Here is a 20127-nt window from a genome sequence, read left to right as displayed (position 1 = left end):
TTAGAACCGGACATGGAACAACAGACCGGTTCCAAATAGGAAAAGGAGTACGTCAAGGCTGTATACTGTCACCCTGCTTATTTAACTTCTATGCAGAGTACAAAATGAGAAACGCTGGGCTGGAAGAAACACAAGCTGGAATCAAGATTGCTGGGAGAAATATCAATAACCTCAGATATGCAGATGACACCACCCTTATGGCAGAAAGTGAAGAGGAACTCAAAAGCCTCTTGATGAAAGTGAAAGAGGAGAGTGAAAAAGTTGGCTTAAAGCTCAACATTCAGAAAACAAAGATCATGGCATCCAGTCCCATCACTTTATGGGAAATAGATGGGGGAAAAAGTGGAAACAGTGTCAGACTTTATTTTTCTGGGCTCCAAAATCACTGCAGATGGTGACTGCAGCCATGCAATTAAAAGACGCTTACTCCTTGGAAGGAAAGTTATGACCAACCTAGATAGCATATTCAAAAGCAGAGACATTACTTTGCCAACAAAGGTCCATCTAGTCAAGGCTATGGTTTTTCCAGTGGTTGTGTATGGATGTGAGAGTTGGACTGTGAAGAAAGCTTAGTGTCGAAGAATTGATGCTTTTGAAGTGTGGTGTTGGAAAAGACTCTTGAGAGTCCCTTGGACTACAAGGAGGTCCAACCAGTCCATCCTAAAGGAGATCAGCCCTGGGATTTCTTTGGAAGGAATGATGCTAAAGCTGAAACTCCAGTACTTTGGCCACCTCATGCGAAGAGTTGACTCATTGGAAAAGACTCTGATGCTGGGAGGGATTGGGGGCAGGAGGAAAAGGGGACAACAGAGGATGAGATGGCTGGATGGCATCACTGACTCGATGGACATGAGTTTGAGTGAACTCTGAGAGTTGGTGATGGACAGGGAGGCCTGGTGTGCTGCGATTCATGGGGTTGCAAAGAGTCGGACACGACTGAGTGACTGAACTGAACTGAACTGAATGTCATCATTTTAAGAAAAAAATAATCTCCTTACTCTCAAAATCTCCAACCCAGCTTTCCCAACTTCTGTCCTACTATCTTGCAACTTATCTCCCATGCATAGCCTCCATCCCTACTTGCCAGTGTTATTCTCGGGATATTTCTGAAAGAAAGACACCATGTTTTCAAAGGTGTGTGTCAGAGGATGTTCACTACAGCCTTGTTCATGCTGGGGAGAAATTAAAAACAAACTAAATGCCTATTAGTGGGAAAATGCCTAATAGCACCGTTATATCTATTCATACTATGGAATTTCTCGCAGTGGTTAAAGGAATGAGGCAGTTCTCCATGTATTAACATTCACAGATTTCCAAGACCTTGTAGCATATGCATAGAAAATACATTTACTGGTAATTACCTCTTTGGAGTTGTGGAAAGGGACATGTTGAAAAGGTGGCTGGCTTTTTTTTTTTAACTCCATATATTCAGGTATTGTTTCAGTCTTTAGCTTCAAGAACATATTCATGTGTTGAGTGCTTCAAAAATTAACAAAATAAAAGGAGTCTATCAACTGTGTGGAGAATGGTTTACATGAGAAGGAGACCAGGGGAGAGGTTAGAAGAATGTCATCTAAGCAATAGTGGGAATAAGCAGTGGCGCTGGGAAGGGGAAGAAGTCACAAAATATTAAGGAAGCAGAATTCATTGGATGTGACAATTAATTAGACCTGGAGGATGAAAAAGGAAAAGGAATCTAGGGTGGCTTGTGGGTTTCTGGCTTGGGCAACTGGATAGCTCAGTTCAGTCCAGTCACTCAGTCGTGTTTGACTCTTTGCAACCCCATGGAACTGCAGCACGCCAGGCCTCCCTGTCCATCACCAACCCCCAGAGTTTACTCAAACTCATGTCCATTGAGTCGGTGATGCCATCCAACCATCTCATCCTCTGTCATCCCCTTCTCCTCCCACCTTCAATCTTTCCCAGCATCAGGGTCTTTTCAAATGAGTCAGTTCTTCACATCAGGTGGCCAAAGTATTGGAGTTTCAGCTTCAGCATCAGTCCTTCTGTTGTAGCCATGCGTTCCCGGAAACAAACTCACTCAGAAGGACAGTGCAGATAGTGGAGTGCAGTTTATTACACCGGCGGGCCCAAGGCAGAGTCTCCTCTTAGCCAAGGACCCCGACCAGCATTTGTGAAAATCTTTTATACCCCATGTGTACATGTCTGAACCCACCACTCCAAATTCCTTGAGACTTACATAAACCAAGGAAAATACAATCCCAATAACCCCATCAATTCACATGTTATGTGCTCAAACAGTTAAACAATTGGCCAATAATCAATAAGCCCAAGGTTACACTCCGATAGGTACGGAAAAATTTATGGCCTGTCCGGAGGGGGTCTTATCCTTCTGTTGTTTCCATAGTCACTAAACACAGAGTTCAGAGTCCATTGGAGAGGTGGCCGAGCATGATCAGCATGAGCAGGCCAAGATGGAGTCCAGGCCCTATGAATTCCCTCTTCACTTTCAATGAATATTCAGGACTGATTTCCTTTAGATGGACTGGTTGGATCTCCTTGCAGTCCAAGGGACTCTCAAGAGTCTTCTCCAACACCACAGTTCAAAAGCATCAATTCTTCAGTGCTCAGCTTTCTTTATACTCCAACTCTTATATCCATACATGACTACTGGAAAAACTGTAGCTTTGACTAGATGGACCTTTGTTGGCAAAGGAATGTCTCTGCTTTTTAATAAGCTGTCTAGGTTGGTCATAACTTTTCTTCCAAGGAGCAAGCATCTTTTAATTTCATGGCTGCAGTTACCATCTGCAGTGATTTGGGAGCCCAAGAAAATACAGTCTGTCACTGTTTCCCCATCTATTTGCCATGAAGTGATGGGACCAGATGCCACGATCTTAGTTTTCTGAATGTTGAGTTCTAAGCCAACTTTTTCACTCTCCTCTTTCACTTTCATCAAGTCTCTTTAGTTCCTCTTCACTTTCTGCCATAAGGGTGGTGTCATCGGCATATCTGAGGTTATTGATATTTCTCCTGGCAATCTTGATTCCAGCTTGTGCTTCATCCAGTTTTCAAGTACTGGATGGCTAGTTGAAGCTAAGCTGAAGTGGGGCAAGGGTGGGGCAGCAGGGGCCCACTGGAAGAAGAGCAGCTAAGGGAATAGAAACGCTGTGTTGTTTGTGGCTTATTGAGTCTGCGTTGCCTGAGGGACATCCAGGTCAGAACAGTTCACTTTCCAGACAATGTCTGAGCAAGAGATAGATCTGGGACTCTGGGGAAAGAGAAAACCAGGGCCACAGATGAGAACGTTCAAGAAGGCTTATCAAGTGAGAAGTGAGGAGAGTCAAAGAAGGAGAGAACGCCTGTCCTTAAGAAAAACAGCCCCCAGAGCAGTCTGAGAATGATTAGAGGAGGGACCCGAGAGGAAGTGGTATCAGATAGTGAGGGGGACAGCAAGTTTTAAGACAGAGTAGCCAACAACAGTATTCGATGATGCAGAGAGCTCAAGATGAGAAGATGAGAAACTCAAAAGAAACCATTGAGGGATTAACTGTAAACTAGTACGAGGGACCTTATGGGTAAAGCTCCATGACTGATAGCTGCTGCTGCTGCTGCTAAGTCTCGTCAGTCGTGTCCGACTCTGTGTGACCCCATAGACGGCAGCCCACCAGGCTCTCCTGCCCCTGGGATTCTCCAGGCAAGAACACTGGAGTGGGTTGCCATTTCCTTCTCCAATGCATGAAAGTGAAAAGTGAAAGTGAAGTCACTCAGTCGTGTCCGACTCTTAGCGACCCCATGGACTGCAGCCCACCAGGCTCCTCCGTCCATGGGATTTTCCAGGCAAGAGTACTGGAGTGGGGTGCCATTGCCTTCTCCTCCATGACTGATAAAAATGGTCTAAAATTGAATTACAATGGTTGCACACCTTGCTAAATTTACTAAAAGTCATTGAACTGTATACCTGAAATTTACTTAAAGTAGGTGATGTGGTATGTACTCAATAAATTTCTTTAAAAAGTAAAAATGAGGGGTGGGGGAAGTATCTATTGGAACTTAGTTTGAAGCAAGCTCCGATTCCAGGGAGAACTTTCCAGTCTAATCTCTTCTCCGTAATTGGTTAGAAAAAGTCCCATGAAATAAAGGCAGGAAGCGTACATTGCTGATGCCACATCCTGATCCTTCCCCAATCTCTTGCAACATCAAAATCTCCTTTATGTGTGTGATTTGCTTTTCACCCAGCAATAAATACTACCACCCTATTCCCTGTCTTCCTTCAGATGATTGCAGTATAGTTGCTGTGTTCATTATTTGTATTAACTTCTAGCCTATATTTCCATTTTATAGTGCCAGGCTATAAGGCCCCGGTTCTGATCTGTTTTGTTGTTGTTGATTGCATTTTAGTGTCTTTAAATGTGGCTTCATTATTGCCCCTGCAAGGCCTTTCAGTCTGAAATCTCATCATTCATTTTCTAACACCTCTCTTATGCTTATAGCCTGATTCCTCATTCTTCTCAGTCATTTCCCTTCTTAAATTGATTTGGCCAATGAGATGTATTTGTGTGTTAACAGGCACATTTGCCTTATTCTGTAGACAGGTAAAAACAATATGAACTAACACAGTTATGTAAAGTCTAAAAATAAAATAAAATTAAAAAAAAAAAAAAACAATATGGAAAACTTCTGCCCCTTCTTAGTTATAAGGAACTAGGGCTGCCCTATGTATTTTTTAAAAATATGGAACACTTAATGAATTTGCATGTCATCCTTGTGCAGGGACCATGCTAATTGTCTCTGTATCATTCCAGTTTTAGTATACGTGCTGCCAAAGCAAGCACAACCCTATTTATTTTTTATGTATTTATTTTTTTAATTGAAGTATAGTTGAATTACAACATTTTGTTAGTTTCAGGTGAATGGCAAGCTGATTCATACACACACATATATGCATACATACTCTTTTTCAGATATTTTTCCATTATGGTTTATTTTTGTTGTTGTTGTTCAGTCGCTAAGTCCTGTCCCATACTCTTGCAACTATATGGACTACAGCACACCAGACTCCTCTTGTCCTTTACTATCTCCAAGATTTTGCTCAAAATCATATCTGTTGAGTCAGTGATGCTGTGGTTTATTACAAGATACTCTTTTCTTCCTCTGGATCCTGAATGATACCGTTATGTGGCTGTACTGAGCGAGGTGTCTACCACCTGCAAATTACTGATAATTGTTTCCTGTTGATAGGGAAAACTTTCCATGGAAAGAATTCCTAAGATGCTTGTTCTGTCTTCTCTATAAACAGCATCCTCTTATGGCCATCCCATACCATATATGCATGTTTCATAGTGTGTGAGTTACTCAGTTGTGTCCAACTCTTTGCGACCCCATGGACTGTAGCCAGTTAGGCTCCTCTGTCCGTGGAATTTTCCAGGCAAGAATACTAGAGTGAGTTGCCATTTCCTTTTTCAGGGATCTTCCCGACCCAGGGCCAGGGATCAAACCTGGATCACTGCATTGCAGGCAGATTCTTTACAGTCTGAGCCACCAGGGAGGCCCATGCACATTTCATATTGCCTGACAAATGCTCACGTTATTTCTGAGACTTAGCCTCTATCTTAATAAGTGGGACAGATTTTGTGCGGGGGTTTCTCCCTACCCTAGGCAGGTCAGTAGTTACTCCCTTAAATTTATGTCTTGGTTGATAACTCTTTGGCAAACTTAAAGCTCTGGTCTCTAAGCTACTCATGGTCTCCAAAAGACACTGATCCCTTTCTTTGAAAGAGAGAATCCAAAGCAGTCTCTTTAGATTCCTCTCTAGACAGTGTCTGTGTCAAAGGGAGGAATGCAAAGGTCACTTGAACCCTGTCCCTTCACCGTTTATCCCTGCCATGAGACCTAGAAAGACCTGAATGAAATCCTAGAATCTCGGGTTTGGAAGGGTCATCAGAAGCTATTTACCTTCACCCCCTCATTCTATGTTTGAATCCCTTCACCAGTCTTTCTACCAAATGGCTGTCCAAATTCTCATGGACCACTTCCGAGATGGATCTCACTGCCTAGGGGCAGCCTACGCAATTGTCAGATTGCAGTAATTAAAGAAAATTCTTTATCTCTTTTGAGTTCAAATCATTTTCTCCTTAGAAGGATGACAAGGCTGTGAAACAGAAGTACTAAAATGGCATGGCTATGAAGCAAGAAGTCTGAGATGAGAAAGAGAAGGGAAGGAGCAACAGTGGTATGCGGAGCAGTGGCAGATAAGTAGGTCAGTGGAGGTGGCCGGTGGGGGGGTGGGGCAATGAAGGACACTGAGCTGAGAGGCAGGAATGGTGCCGAGGGTAAACAGGAAGGCCATGGATATGTTGATGGAAGATTAAGGAGATACTAGAACCTCTTCTAAAACAAATGGAACCCAGGTTAGAGGTTTAAATCAAAGTGCAGAGGAACAGAAAAGCATCTTTAACATTCGGAATCCATCAGAGGATTCCAACCTTGCCCTTTGCCTAAGGATATGGAAAAGATCACTGTAGAGACAGGAGAGAAGGGATAATTGGACAGAGGAAATGAGTTTAAAGAGCAATGGAAAGAGAAAAAGAAGTGAATAGAGAAATGGAAAGGGGGGGAATGAAAACAGAGAACTTTTAGGTTAAGGAATTGTATTTATTCTCATGCCAGCACATAATTGTATTTTCCTGGCAGCCATTCCACAGACCTCTGCAAGGGGAAGGGGTGCCGGCACGTGTGACTATAGGGATTGAGGTCTTACTGCTCTGTGCTTTTACAGCCAAGCAAGGGACTTCATTCATGAAGCTGTATTTTGATGTTGCAGGGACAGGCACTGAAATGTCCATCACCAGAAAACAGCTCCTCATTTGGGAATTGGTGGTGATGGAAAGGGCAGGGTATGCTCCAGTGGTGGGTAGATTCCGGGGCAAGGGCAAGGGTCAAAGGTATGGAAAGCCAATCACAACGGTTCCAAGTGAAAAAGAAATGGAACCCGCTCACCAGCAATCCTGTTTCCCACCCAGCATGGCACCCAGGATGCTGGCATGTGTCCCTTGCTTGGAGAAGGCAATGGCAACCCACTCCAGTGTTCTTGCCTGGAGAATCCCAGGGACGGGGAAGCCTGGTGGGCTGCAGTCCATGGGGTCGCACAGAGTCAGACACGACTGAAGCGACTTAGCAGCAGCAGCAGCAGCAGTCCCTTGCTTACATAGTAAGGCATCGAGTTTCAGACAGTGAAAGGGAGTAAGAAGCAAATCGTGTAGATTCCGTCCACACTCAGTACAGTGAACTGATGCTGTGGGTAATGAGAACTGGCTATTGAAAGGGCGGTTTTGGTATATAAAGGTCAGGGTTTGAACGCTGCCATGTGCTTCCTGGGCCACCCACACCGTTGGCCCTGCCTTTGTGTTATGTTCATCATTGTTCCGTGGGACTCCTTCCGCTAAGGAAATCTTCAGTTGATAAAGGTAGACTTCTCAGGAAGGGTATCTACTAAGGAGGTAGCCCTTCACCTTCATATTCTCAGTAGACTGGGGTTACATGTTCATTTGTGTGGCCATTGATTCACGCATTCATTCAGTTTTTCACTGTCTCTGCTAGCTCAGTACCAGGTGGGAGCTACAGAGAGGAGTAAGACTCATTTCTTCCTTTGATGGGGCTCCAAGCCTAGCTGAGTGACTAACTCGACTATGTATGCTGCAGATTGAAATTCGTGCTATGATAGAAGTACAATCCAATTAATAATCAGAGAGAGAAGTGATTCATCTGGACTGGGGTGATAAGGGAAAGAAAGCTTCCTGGAAGAAGTGCCATGTAAGTTGAAGCCTGAGAAAGAGGGAAAAAAAGAGATGCCATCCCAAGTTGAGGGAACAGCATGAAGAAAGACATGGGAAGCTCAAAGCACTTGCCACTCTCACAAAATAATAAACGGGGTGGTATGACCACAGTCTATGGTACTTGGGGAAATACATGGGCAGTTGAAACTGCAAAGCAAGACAAGATGAGTTCAAGAAGCTCATGAATGCCCATGCTAAGGAACTAGGACTTTACCCACATGCAGTAGGGAGCCATCATCGGATTTTGAGAAGAGAGAAATGTGATTCAACAAGTGATTGGGGAAAAGGGTATTTGTCTTTTTTCTGCTGTCACAGAATAGAACATATTCTTTCTTCCCGGACAGCAGCGGGCCATTGGAGAGCAATGGGCACCTTGTCTGCTAGGGCACTGAGGACTGGCGGGAGGGGAGAAAACAGGGGGAGAGAGGCTGAGGAGAAGAGGAGAAATGGTCACTGCCCAAAGACTGAGGAGGGGGGACTTCCCTGGCAGTCCAGTGGTTAAGTCTCCATGCTCCCACTGCAGGGGGGCATGGGTTCCATCCCTGGTCACGGATCTAAGATCCCACATGCCAAGCAGCTCAGCCAAAAACCCCCACACAGACACAGGAAGTGGCACCTTTGTGAACGGTGGTGTACTGACAGTCCAGACCCAAAGATGGGAAGGGAGGAGGGAGCCAGGATGACAATGTGTTCTTCCAAGTAAATTGATAGTAAAATAAACTCAGTTCCCCAAATCCCATTAATGATGAGGGGGGCATTTCACAACTGGAGAGTTTTTGGGGAACAGCTTCAGATAAAACCACTTAGAGAGGCTTTTCATCTTTCATTTATGAGGACACCTGCCTCCTGTTGATTTCTGGCCTGTAATGTTCCTACACCCAGGCTGAGTGTTTTCAGGGACTTGAGCCATTTTGACCTATTGGCTATTATTCTAGTAACTTTCCTTTGCTGTTGGATGTTGTAAGCAGTTTAGTTCTCAGGTACATTTTTTGTAAGATCCACCATGGCTGATTAAAAACGGAAGAGTACCAGATTTGAGGTTTTCCCATTCAAGTCTGTCTAAAGCCCTATGTCAACTACTATCAAAGAGTTTTTTATTAAGCATCTTGGAGCGCGGGTTCCAAGGGACTATAAGGGCATTCCCTCACTCCTAACCGCCCCCTCAGCGATTTGATTTGGCTACAAAAAGTGACATTTTGTATCTTCCTTCTACATCTTCAAAGCCCAATGATGCATACCTCTGTAGCTGCATCATGTTCGAAATTTATATTATAAACAGAGCTCTGTGAATCTAAACCATTAAATTTTTTAAAGTAATGAGGACAGAGTGTATTTATTCCTTCATTGATGTTTTTAAAAAATGCATTTTCAGCTTAGCATTTGTGTGACTCACAAAAGTAAATGTAAGTTTCCTGCGGTTGTATATAAATTTCTCTTAAAATAGCCTCAGATTAAAATTCTTGACAAAAATTGCCCTCTTCCTTCACTCCCAATTGAGGAGCCATATTTGCAATTCTAAGGTAGTGCTTAAATATCCATTTAAATTTTTTTGGACAACTTGAATTTCGAAGCATACCTTTTGGGGGTGGCTGTTTGGGTATCAGGTATATTCACACACTCACTCCTCTCTAAAGTAAAATGCCAGAGGAACGCTGCATTCACACTCCCCTTAGGAGCTAGGATGTACCCGTAAATGCCATTATCTTTTGGCTTCTATAGTTTTTTAATCACGGTGAAATATATATCACAAAACACTTGTCTTTTTAACCATTATGTATACAATTCACAGGCATTATTTACACTTGTAACGTGTGCGACCATTACCACCATTGCCAAAATTTGCCTATTCTGCCTAGTTATATTTATAGAAATGGAATCATGTATTATGTGGTATTTAGTGGCTGGCTTCTTTCAGTTAGTGTCAGGTTTTTAAGGTTCATATAATCTTGTAGCAGGCAGCAGTACTTCATCCCTTTCTATGGCTGAACAATATTCCATCATATGGGTAGACCACGTTTTCTTTATCCATGAATCAACGGATAGACATTTGGGTTTCTTCCACCTCCTGGCTGCTGTGAATAATCTGCTATAAACATTGGTACAGGTATTAATGCATCAGGGATAACAAGAATATAGCATTTCCAAGACCATCTGGAGTTGGAACTCTGGAGACACCTCCTAATGAAGCTTGGTTGTGCAGGCGTTTGCTGATACCTCTGCCACAAGACACAGTTCTGACGACAGTGCTTCATCTCACTCACTCTCCAAAGGCTAATCAGTATTGAGTGAATCCACATCAGCGCCCACTCTCTTCTCAATTCAGTACTATCTGCTTTTGGCCCAACCTGATCGAAAGTTCTCTCAAAAATCTTCCATCACCTTCTTGTTGACACTTTGAGTAGCTTCTTAGTCCTTACTTTCCTTGACCTTTCTATAATATTCTACTGTGCTTCCCCTCCTCTCTTCAAAGTGTTCTCTTCACTTGCCTTCTTGAAGCCTGTTTTCTTCATCTTCTCCCCTGGCCCTGGCTGAATCATGTCTCTGTCACCGGCTTCTCATATTCCAGTGAGTCTCAGGCCATTACTTCCCGTGGGAAGGAAAGGCTTTGAGGAACCGTGATTCCTGTGGAGCCCTTAGGCAGCCTCAGATGAGAAGGGTCTGAATCTCTGAGAGAAGGGTCTGAATCTCTGAGAGTAATAGTTATGACACTCCCGTGGAAGGTGGTGATCATTCTCAGGCTGGTGGTGGAGGAAAGCCAGCACCCACACCACCCATCCACACTGTCAGCTTCCAGGATGAAGTTGTTCTGTTTCGGGAAATATGACTTGACTCATGATGTACCTAAACAAGTATAGCATTGGCCCACATCATAATAAGATTCTACAGCAAAATGACAGTCTCCAAACGTATTACATGATGTTCTTCTTTGTTCCTTTCTCAGTGGCTGGACACAAAAGTGAGGCATAGTTAGTGGCCAAATCCCCTGGACGCCATTTTGTATTAGACACTAAGCTTTCTGAGCCCCATTTAAGGGCAATTACTGTGGCATTCCTCTCCTGACAAGGAAGTTACCATCACAAAAGTTACTTTAAGTCATTAATCAGGAATATGTGGTCAGAATAGCCCAGCTTTGATAGTATACACAGCCTGGGTGACCCAAGTATCCCATGGTGCTCTTAAAACCATTATACAGCAGTGAAGAGTGGGAGTGAACACCTGATTCTGAGGATCTGGGACATAACCTGGAGGTCCTAGTAAACGGGAAATACTTGATGAAATCTTAACTGAGTTTGCAAATAACAGCCTTTTGCTCCATCATACAGCCTTGCATGTCCCAGTATAAAATAGTGTGCTCTTCCCTCTAAATCCCTGGGAAGAAGCATGCCATGGCCTCATGTCCCCACAGCCCACTGCAGTGTAACCTGAAGGTACACCCAGCCCAGACTGAGAAACAGAGCCTAGAGGAAGAGAGGCCATGCCTGTACTAGCGGTAAATCCACTGGATCCTTTCAGCATCTAGCAGTGTACCTAAGGGTATTTGTAGGCTGGAATTAGCTGTAGGAAATGAAGTGGGCATCTCATTGCCCCGGCCCTCTTCCAGGAGCGGTGACTGGCTTGTTCCCAGAATTTGCAGTCACTTAGCTAGGGAAATAGGCAGCTCACTTATTTGTCACGAAGGCACGTTGTGAAATGGACCCTAAAAGGAGTCCCATTAGACCAATTAAAACCAGAGGCCTCAAGTGTGCCATTTCCCTCGTCTGATCTATGAAGAAGAAAATCTCCGACTCACTCCCAGAGACCTGAGGTTCATTAACAAAGTCATTTTCCTCTGCTTTCAAGTCTTAAGTAGTCATTTCACACCTGAAAGTTCACAAAGGTGGTGGGGGGGGGGGGCGTTGATGTGGCAGGAAGGAAGGTTGTATTGAGGGGAGGACAAGGAAAACCAAGATCAATTAGGGATTCAGAAGCCAACAGCCCAAAGGCTTCTGTGGGAAGGGGCAGCAGAGTGTGGAATAGTACAATTTCTAGGGATTTTCCCCATTTCAGCCTCGGGGGCCTACCAAGCAGTGCATGCTGGTTTCACATACTCATGTCCCAGGGCCTGACTAAACACAGCAGATACAAAACACGGGGAGAACAGTGTTGCTCTGTTGCCATATTAGGGCCTGGATTGAAGCCTTCTGCTGGTGAAGGCTTGGCAAGGAAGACACCCCCTGTTCAGCTCAGCAGCAGCATTTGCTCCCCTGGTATCGCAATGACAACTCTTCTCTTGGGCTGCCCCTGTGAAGTCCGCCAGCTGGGGTGGGTGAGGCCCCTCTAGGGCTGCCTTGCCCTGCTTGATGCCCATGCCACCAGAGGGTGAGCGTTTGAATCTTCTTATATGTTCAAGACCCCAGTGGCTCTGTAAGGGCCCAAAGGCTTGTCTCACTGGCTGACGGATTTTCCTTGGTTGCCTGTGCATGCCTGCTTGATGTACCTCAGCAACTTCTCCCCCAGGGCTTGGTGTTTATGGCCTTTTAGGAGCCGTCAGGGTTTAAAGAAAATAAAAACAGTCCAGCATGGATTTATTTCTTGCCAGGGTCTCTTATCCGCCATTAAACCAGCTTAAGAAGAAAGAGGATTCAGAATTTGGTCGCTGGTGAACATCACTAGGAAGGCTCACACCCCAGGAAAAGCAACTGACTGCAGCTTACAGGTGCTCTGGTGGGGCAGCCATCTTGGCTGCTGTGGGTAGAGGAATGATGGCGGCCTGAGCAGACTGTGCTCCTCACTGGGCCCCAAGAGCCTTGGAATCAGAGAGAAATAAAACTAGAAGGAAATTTAGAGTTCATCCAGTCCAGTACCTTGATTTAGCAAAATGGGGTGACTGAGGCCCGGGAGAAGTGACTTGCCAAAGGTAAAATAGTAACTCAGTGACTGAGCCAGGCCTGGAACCCAGGGCTCCAGACTCCCAGGATGGAGGCATCTTCCTTAACTCCCCTAGGAGATTCTGAATAACTAAGAATGGGGTTGTTGGTAGTATTGTTGAGTTGTTTCTGACTCTTTGTGACCCCATGGACTGCAGTATGCCAGGCTTCCCTGTCTATCACCAACTCCCAGAGCTTGCTCAAAGTCATGTCCATTGAGTCGGTGATGCCATCGAACCATCTCATCCTCTGTTGCCCCCTTCTTCTCCTGCCCTCAATCTTTCCCAGCATCAGGGTCTTTTCCAATGAGTCAGCTCTTCACATCAGATGGCCAAAGTATTGGAGCTTCAGCTTTAGCATCAGTCCTTCCAATAAATATTCAGGGTTGTACCCCAGAGTAAGTGCTTCTTCCAATGCAGAAAACTTTTTCCACACAAAGCTCAGGCCTAAATGAATGATGATAATTTAAAGGGATTATCTAATCTGCAACACAAAGGACATAAGAGCAAAATGAGAGTCAGGGCTGAGTCTGTAATTAGTACAGACTGTTGGGTCTAACCCTCTGGGTGTAGTTAAACTGATGACAAATAGAAACAGATTTTTGAATTTAGCATGAAAATCTCCTTGCTGGCCCAAAAGGTTCTCACTGACATTCAACTGCAAGACAGAAACAATTTATGTACATTTTACACTATGGACCTAACCAAACATCACTGATCAACATAAAAATATGAGTGATTTAAGAGTATGGTTTGTGGTGATCCCCATAATGCATCTGGCATGTAGCAAAATGAGATGGTCTTGGTTTGGTGTAGATTTAGCTTCTTCGTAGGTTTTTGATTTTTTTTTTTTTTTTTTTTTTGTAATATTTGCTACTGGCAGATCCCCAGATACTGTTCCCACAGGCTTCTTGTTTTTCCCAAGACAAGATGTCTGACAAGTCTCTCCCACCCACTTAGGGCTGTCCTCCAAACTATTAACAATGATCTTTCTGAAAAACACAAAACAGATTGTGCGGATTCCTTCCTTAGAAACCTGCAGTGGCTCCCTATTGCCCACAGAATAAAGTTTTATCTTTCTAATCTGTCAAGATCTGCCCTTTATTTTCTTGTCCTTCCTGTCTTACCGTTTATCATCAGCAAGCAACACGTGCACAAACACACCCCCCACAACAATGAGCGCTCAACATTGCTTCCCTCCATAGAGGCCACTGGCGCGCACTGAGCGTGCCCTCAGCAGTCTCAGGTGTTGATTCGACTCCAGCGGAACCCTCTGCCTGAAATGAGTAACCGTCTCACTCAGCCCTGCCACAGTCCACCCATGCTTCATGGCACAGTTATAACCCAATTGTCCAAAGGAGCCTTCCAGCAAGCTTTTTATTTGGAATTTCTCTCCCTTCTTTGTTTTTAAAATTGATATTTTGGCCATGCTGGGTCTTCATTGCAGCACGCAGGCTTTCTTGAAACCGTGGCATGTCGGATCTTAGTTTCTTGACCCGAGGTCAAACCTGCACCCCCAGCATTGGAAGGCGGATTTTTTTGGGGGGGCAGTATAATTGCTTTACAATGTTGTGTTAGTTTCTGCTGTACAACAACGTGACTTAGACATCGCCTTCCTTTTGAACGTCTCACCCCTAGATGGTCACAGAGCACCAGGTTTCCCACCAGCTAGCTGTTTTATACATGGCGGTCAGTGTTACTCTCTCAACATGTCCCACCCTCCCCTTCTCCACCCCAAGTCTACATGTCTCTTCTCTCTGTCTGCATCTCTATTCCTGCCCTGCAAATAGGTTCATTGGTACCATTTTTCTAGATTTCACATATTGCATTAATATATGATATTTTTCTCTGACTGACTTCATTCTGTATGACATACTCTAGGACCATCCACATCACTACAAATGGCCCAGTTTCATTCCTTTTTATGGCTGAGTAATACTTCATTGTATATATGTACCATATCTTCTTTATCCACTCATCTGTCAATGGACATCTAGGTTGGGAAGGCTGATTCTTAACCACTAGACAAGGGAAGTCCCTTCTCTCCTTTCTAACCCCCTGGTGTTTAATTTTTGCCTTTATCTGAACCCTTTCCACTTTCTGTCAAGTGTCTTGTTGGTTTGTCTATTGGTCTGTAATCCCACCATAGTGTGGATTCCTCAAGGCAAACATTAAGTAAGTCTTTCTCCAATCTTCTAGCTCAATGCTTGGGACATAGTAGGCTGCCATTAAGTTTGCTGAATTAAATTGGATTGTATTTCCCCTGTCCAGGAATGTCCATGCTTATCTTAACCAAATCTCTATTTCCTCTGTGTCCCATAGTGCTTCCTTGTCATGCTAAGCTGTCCTCTTTATCTCTATTCTTCATGATGGTGGCCCAGGCTCAGAAGGAATCTTTGCTGGGACCCCCATCAGTATCAGCCACGGGAGCCTTGCTATAGGACTGAGTGATAAAGCTTTGCTGCTGCTGGGTGGGAAGCCTCAGGAAACCCATAGCCACAGCGTAGGAAGCACAGGAAGGTATTATTCTGAATATTCCTAGGATCATTTGGAGGTAGGAGACTTGGCCCAGCTTTATGCCAGGTGTGTGTCTGATGGCCTTGGCCATCATTGCTGATTGCTTCAGGAAAATAGAGCTGATATAAAAACCACTTGGGGTCCCAAAACCTAAAACTCTTTTCAGTAGTTCACAAAGCTTCAGAAGGCTACTTAATCAACTGTGATCGGTTGTATGCGGAAATGTTGATTTCTCTCATGTGCTTTTTCCTATTGATGTATAGTTGATTTACAGTGTTCTGTTTCTGCTGTATAGCAAAGTGATTCAGTTATACACATAGATACTTTTTAAATATTTTCCACTATGGTTTATCACCAGATACTGACTACAGTTCCCTGTGCTATATAGTAGGACCTTGTTGTTTATCCATTTTATATGTAGTAGTTTGTATCTGCTAATCCCAAACTCCCATCCTTCCCCTGCCCTTCCTCCTCCTTGACAACCACAAGTCTGTTCCCTACGTCTGTGAGTCTGTCTGTTTCATAGATAAGTTCATTTGTGTCATATTTTAGATGCCATACATATAAGTGATATCATAAGGTATTTGTATTTCTTTCTGACTTCACTTAGTATGATAATCTCTAGATCCATCCATATTGCTACAAACGGCATTACTTCGTTCTTTTTTATGGCTGAGCGATATTCCATATATATGTGTGTGTGTATATACACAGACCAGATCTTTATTCATTCATCTGTGGATGAACATTTAAGTTCTTTCCATATCTTGGCAATTGTAAATCATGATGCTGTGAACACTGAGGTGCATGTATCTTTTTGAATTATAGTTTTGTTCAGATATACACGCAGGAGTGGGGTTGACGGATCATATGTCAACTCTATTTTTAGTTTCCTGGGATACCCTCCATAATGTTTTCCGTAATGGCTGCGCAGCTTACATTGCCACCAACAGTGTAGGTGGGTTCCCTGTTCTCCACTCGCTCTCTTTGTTATTTGTAGGGTTTCTAATGATAGCCGTTTTGACTGGTGTGAGGTGATATCTCATTGTGGTTTCGATTTGCATTTTCCTAATAATTAGTGATGTTGAGCATCTTTTTATTGCCTGTTGGCCACCTGTATGTCTTCTCTGGAGAAATGTTGATTTAGATCTTGGGCCCATAAGACCTAAGTTGGGTTGTTGGGGTTTTTGTTATTGTTGCGTTGTATGAACCGTTTGTTTTGGAAATTAAGCTGTTGTTGGTCACATCATTTGCAAATATTTTCTCCCAGTCTGTAAGTCGTCTTTTTGCTTCATTTATTTCATCTGGTTTTTAGTTCTCATTGGCAGGATATTTTCACTAATTGAGGTTTTGGTTTTTTTTTTTCAAGAAGGAACCCATTACTACTTAATCACTGCAGTATATTTGGTATATAAAATCTTGCAATTTGTGTATAGTATAGCTCCATGTGAAGTTCAGAGTTAGCCCTGTGTTCAAAGAACACTTCTGCCACTTACCAGCTATGTATGCTATGCTATGCTATGCTAAGTCACTTCAGTCGTGTCCGACTCTGTGTGACCCCATAGACGTGTAAATATGGGCAAAAAAGTAACCTGAGCTTGAGCTTCCTCATCAGTAAAATGGGAATTATAATACCTATTTCATAACACTGCTGAGAGTGTTCAATTACATGAGATCATGTATATAAAGGGTACTTAGCACAGTGCCTGGCACACAATGAGGACTCGATAATTGGTAGTCATTTTTATAATTTCAAAGCATAGATCCTAGATATAACAAAAGATGTATTGGGTGGTACAAAGATGAGAAACTGCTGGATTTAACATAATTCCTGGGTGTACCATAACTGCTATAGTAGACAAAAGTGTGTAGTGTTCATGGATTATTTGAAGAGCAAGATAAATAGTATGGGAACCAAGTGTTCACAGTAGTAGATGTTGTTTGTTTAATCCTGATGTTGGGCAAGGGGAATATCCGGAAAAGGAATTTGAAAGCTCTGCTGAGAAGGCTCTCATTCAGGTCAGTCCTAAAAATACTCCTCTTCATTTAAGTTGAGATGTTGCCGTGAAACTCAAGGCTGGGCTTTCAGCAGACCCAGCCATATGTGTTCTCAAGGCTGGTGAAATCTGATCAGGCCCTAAGCCTGCACTGTCCTTGCCGACTGACAGCTGACCTCCGCCTGCTCTGTGTGCCCTGCACCATTCACCTTGCAGAGACAGAGGTCTGATTTCCAAGCAAAGCATTGCTCTTTGTTCTTTTTCTCTTTGATTTTCTTTGTATCTAGTTATTGTGGGGGGAGAAAGAATGGAGATTAGTCTGCTGATTTGCTTTTCCCTCAGTAAGAGGGTTCGTGGGAAATTTTGATTTGAATTATTAACAATGAAGAAGAAACACTTCCTCAGCTTCAGAAGAGCACAATGTGGTCAGATTCCTATATATTGGAAGTTAGGACATTTCTTTGTACAGCAATGAAAAATATAGTTCATAACAAAATAGAAAAATTATTTGTATTGAATATGATAAGCAAAGGACTCAATGAAATATGCATTCAGATTAATAGGAAAAACATCAATACCAATTAGATAAGAAGGCAAAGAATATGAACTGTCCTTCATTGAGAAATATAATTAGTGAACAACAAAAAAAACCTTCATCTATACTAATAATTGCACATGTGTGCTCAGTCGTGTCCAACTCTTTGTGATCCCATGACTGCACCCCACCAGGCTGCTCTGTCCATGGGATTCTCCAGGCAAGAATAGTGGAGTGGGTTGCCATGCCCTTCTCCAGGGGATCGTCCCAATCCAGGGAATGAACCCGCATCTGCGTCTCCTGCGTTGGCAGGCAGCTTCTTTACCACTGCACCACCTGGGAAGTCCATACTAGTAATCAGATACATGCAAATTAAAGAAACTGTGAGGTATCACCTTATACAGACTACAGTATCTTTTTTTATTGAGACATAGTAAATTTGGTTCCCTCATCATTGCTAGTGGCATTATAATCTGCAATAGCCCTTTGGAAAGTAGCACTGCGGACTGTGTAATCAGACCCTTTGGCTTTGATCACCTTGACTTTGCTGTCTGCTCTCAGCAATGCCAGCCTGTTAACAGCAGCCCTGGTCTTAGGCCCTGCTCTGCACACATCCTGGACCAGCTGAGTCCCCACACCTTCTTCCTGTGACTTATTGCATGTTTCATCCGCTGTAAGAGGAGCTCTTCCTTCCTCTTCCTTCCTTCCTTCTGCAGAATCCCAGTCATTTCCTCTCTGCCTGTTGCTAAGCATCTCCATGTCCCCAAGAGATCTTTCTGGCTCCATTGGCCACAGGACAGTTGGCTGCTGAAGTTGCTCGCATCACATCACCTTCACAAGATATTGAAATAGAAACATTGGTGACCGAGTCTAGAAAAGCCAAAAGAAAAGATTTGCACTCTAAATCTGGAAAAGCAAATCTAAAAGAAACTGAGCCTTGGGCCAACCATCTTTAATTTCCTGATACACCACTATTAACTTAGATTTGCCTTCTGGGGGACTTTTGAGTTAGGCCAACACCAGTACCCCAGTTTCTTTTCAGAATCATAAAGATATCTCATAATGGTAGGCAAAGAAGGACTGTTACCCATAGGCCTCTTAATCTTAATTTACTTGATATCAATTTAAATCCTATGCATATCATGTGTGAATGAAAAGCAATGAAAAGACCATATAGATAAAAGAAGAAATATTTCAGAAAAATAAAACAACTTTCAATGGCAAACTACCCTACTGTCAACTCTAAGGCCAGGGGTGCAAGACACAGAAAAGGTACACTGGGGGTTCACATCCCCTCCCCCACCCACACATATACACATGAGAACATGCATGTAGTTACCACATGGCACAGCCTTGCCGACCAGGAGACGTGACAAGGGCCAGTGTGCACCCCGGGGTGTGGGTGGAGCCAAGGGCAGGAGGGGCGTGGCCAGCTCACGTGCGCCTTGCTGGTGTGCTCTCTGGCAGGAATACCACTAGCCCTCTTCCTCGGGCGGGCCCCCAGCTCCTCACCCGTGTTTTCGTCCCATCTCCCAGTGGCCTTCCTTTCGAGGAAAGGAAGAACTCAAAGCCGGGCTACCCCAGCAGTCCAGACAAGTGCCTGGCCATGAAGAGTGCATACCTGAAGCCGTTGGTGAGCCTGCATTAAAGTCTTTCTTCTCTTTCGGCAGAACTGGCTTATGATCTGGACGTGGACGATGCTCCCGGAAGCAAGCAACATGTGAATCAGAAGGACAACGAGATAGTTGCCTCTCCCAACCTTGGGAATGGCCATCCTCCCCTGAAGCTTCTCACCAGCCTGGCAATCTCTGTGCTGTGCTTTTTCCTCCTGGTGCACTGACTGCCAAGCTCAGGATATGTGCTGCCCTTCAGCACCCTGTGGTCTCCCTCTATAAAGGGAACCACCTTTTTCTTTTTCCCTATTTTTTTATCTTCTATACCTCCTTCAGCCATTAAGTAGAAGACTAACCCTGCGTTACGTTTTCGAAAATCACGTGGCATCTCCATGAGGAGGGCAAATTTTAGTGGTAGTATAGATTGTCTTTTGCAATAAAAAAAATCAAATTGTGCCAAATTATTTTCCTATGTTTGGCTGCTAGAACATGGTTGCCATGTCTTTCTCTCTGTCTTTCCCTTTGCATGGATTTCTTTGGAAAAAAAAATAATAAACACTCAAATAAAAATGCGTTGAGTCTTTTTTGTAAGCCCTCGTCCATGGTGACCATGCTGTGCTTTCCTCCTCCTCACCTAGCTTTCTATTCTGTATAAGAAAATCCCCCTCCCTCCCTCCCTGTCTTTTGGGTGAGTATCAGTCTTGGCCCCAAGCTCCAGCCAAAGCCAATCCCTCCCAACACACACCTCATCCATAATCTCCAT

At 43.8% G+C, this 20127-nt stretch overlaps 1 protein-coding gene and 1 non-coding gene across 4 annotated transcripts in view; one reads left to right on the top strand and one right to left on the bottom strand.

Annotated features, from left to right (window-relative positions):
* The window catches only part of GPC3 (glypican 3), a 460817-nt gene extending 440897 nt beyond the window's left edge, over positions 1-19920 (top strand). For all 3 annotated transcript variants that reach the window (XM_055565179.1, XM_055565176.1, XM_055565177.1), the window contains one exon: positions 19422-19920. In XM_055565179.1, the coding sequence (XP_055421154.1) occupies positions 19422-19475 (54 nt within the window). In that variant the 3' untranslated portion in view covers positions 19476-19920. The remainder of the gene's footprint in view (positions 1-19421) is intronic.
* On the bottom strand, positions 4690-4796 carry LOC129640540 (U6 spliceosomal RNA). Its single transcript, XR_008708896.1, has one exon. It is a non-coding gene; the product is annotated as a U6 spliceosomal RNA (small nuclear RNA).
* Positions 19921-20127: the final 207 nt, after the last annotated feature.

Source organism: Bubalus kerabau, chromosome X (assembly GCF_029407905.1).
Source record: "Bubalus kerabau isolate K-KA32 ecotype Philippines breed swamp buffalo chromosome X, PCC_UOA_SB_1v2, whole genome shotgun sequence".
NCBI classification, from domain to species: Eukaryota; Metazoa; Chordata; class Mammalia; order Artiodactyla; family Bovidae; genus Bubalus; species Bubalus kerabau.
Note: the sequence above shows the minus strand (reverse complement) of the source record. Positions and strands in the feature narration are given on the sequence as shown.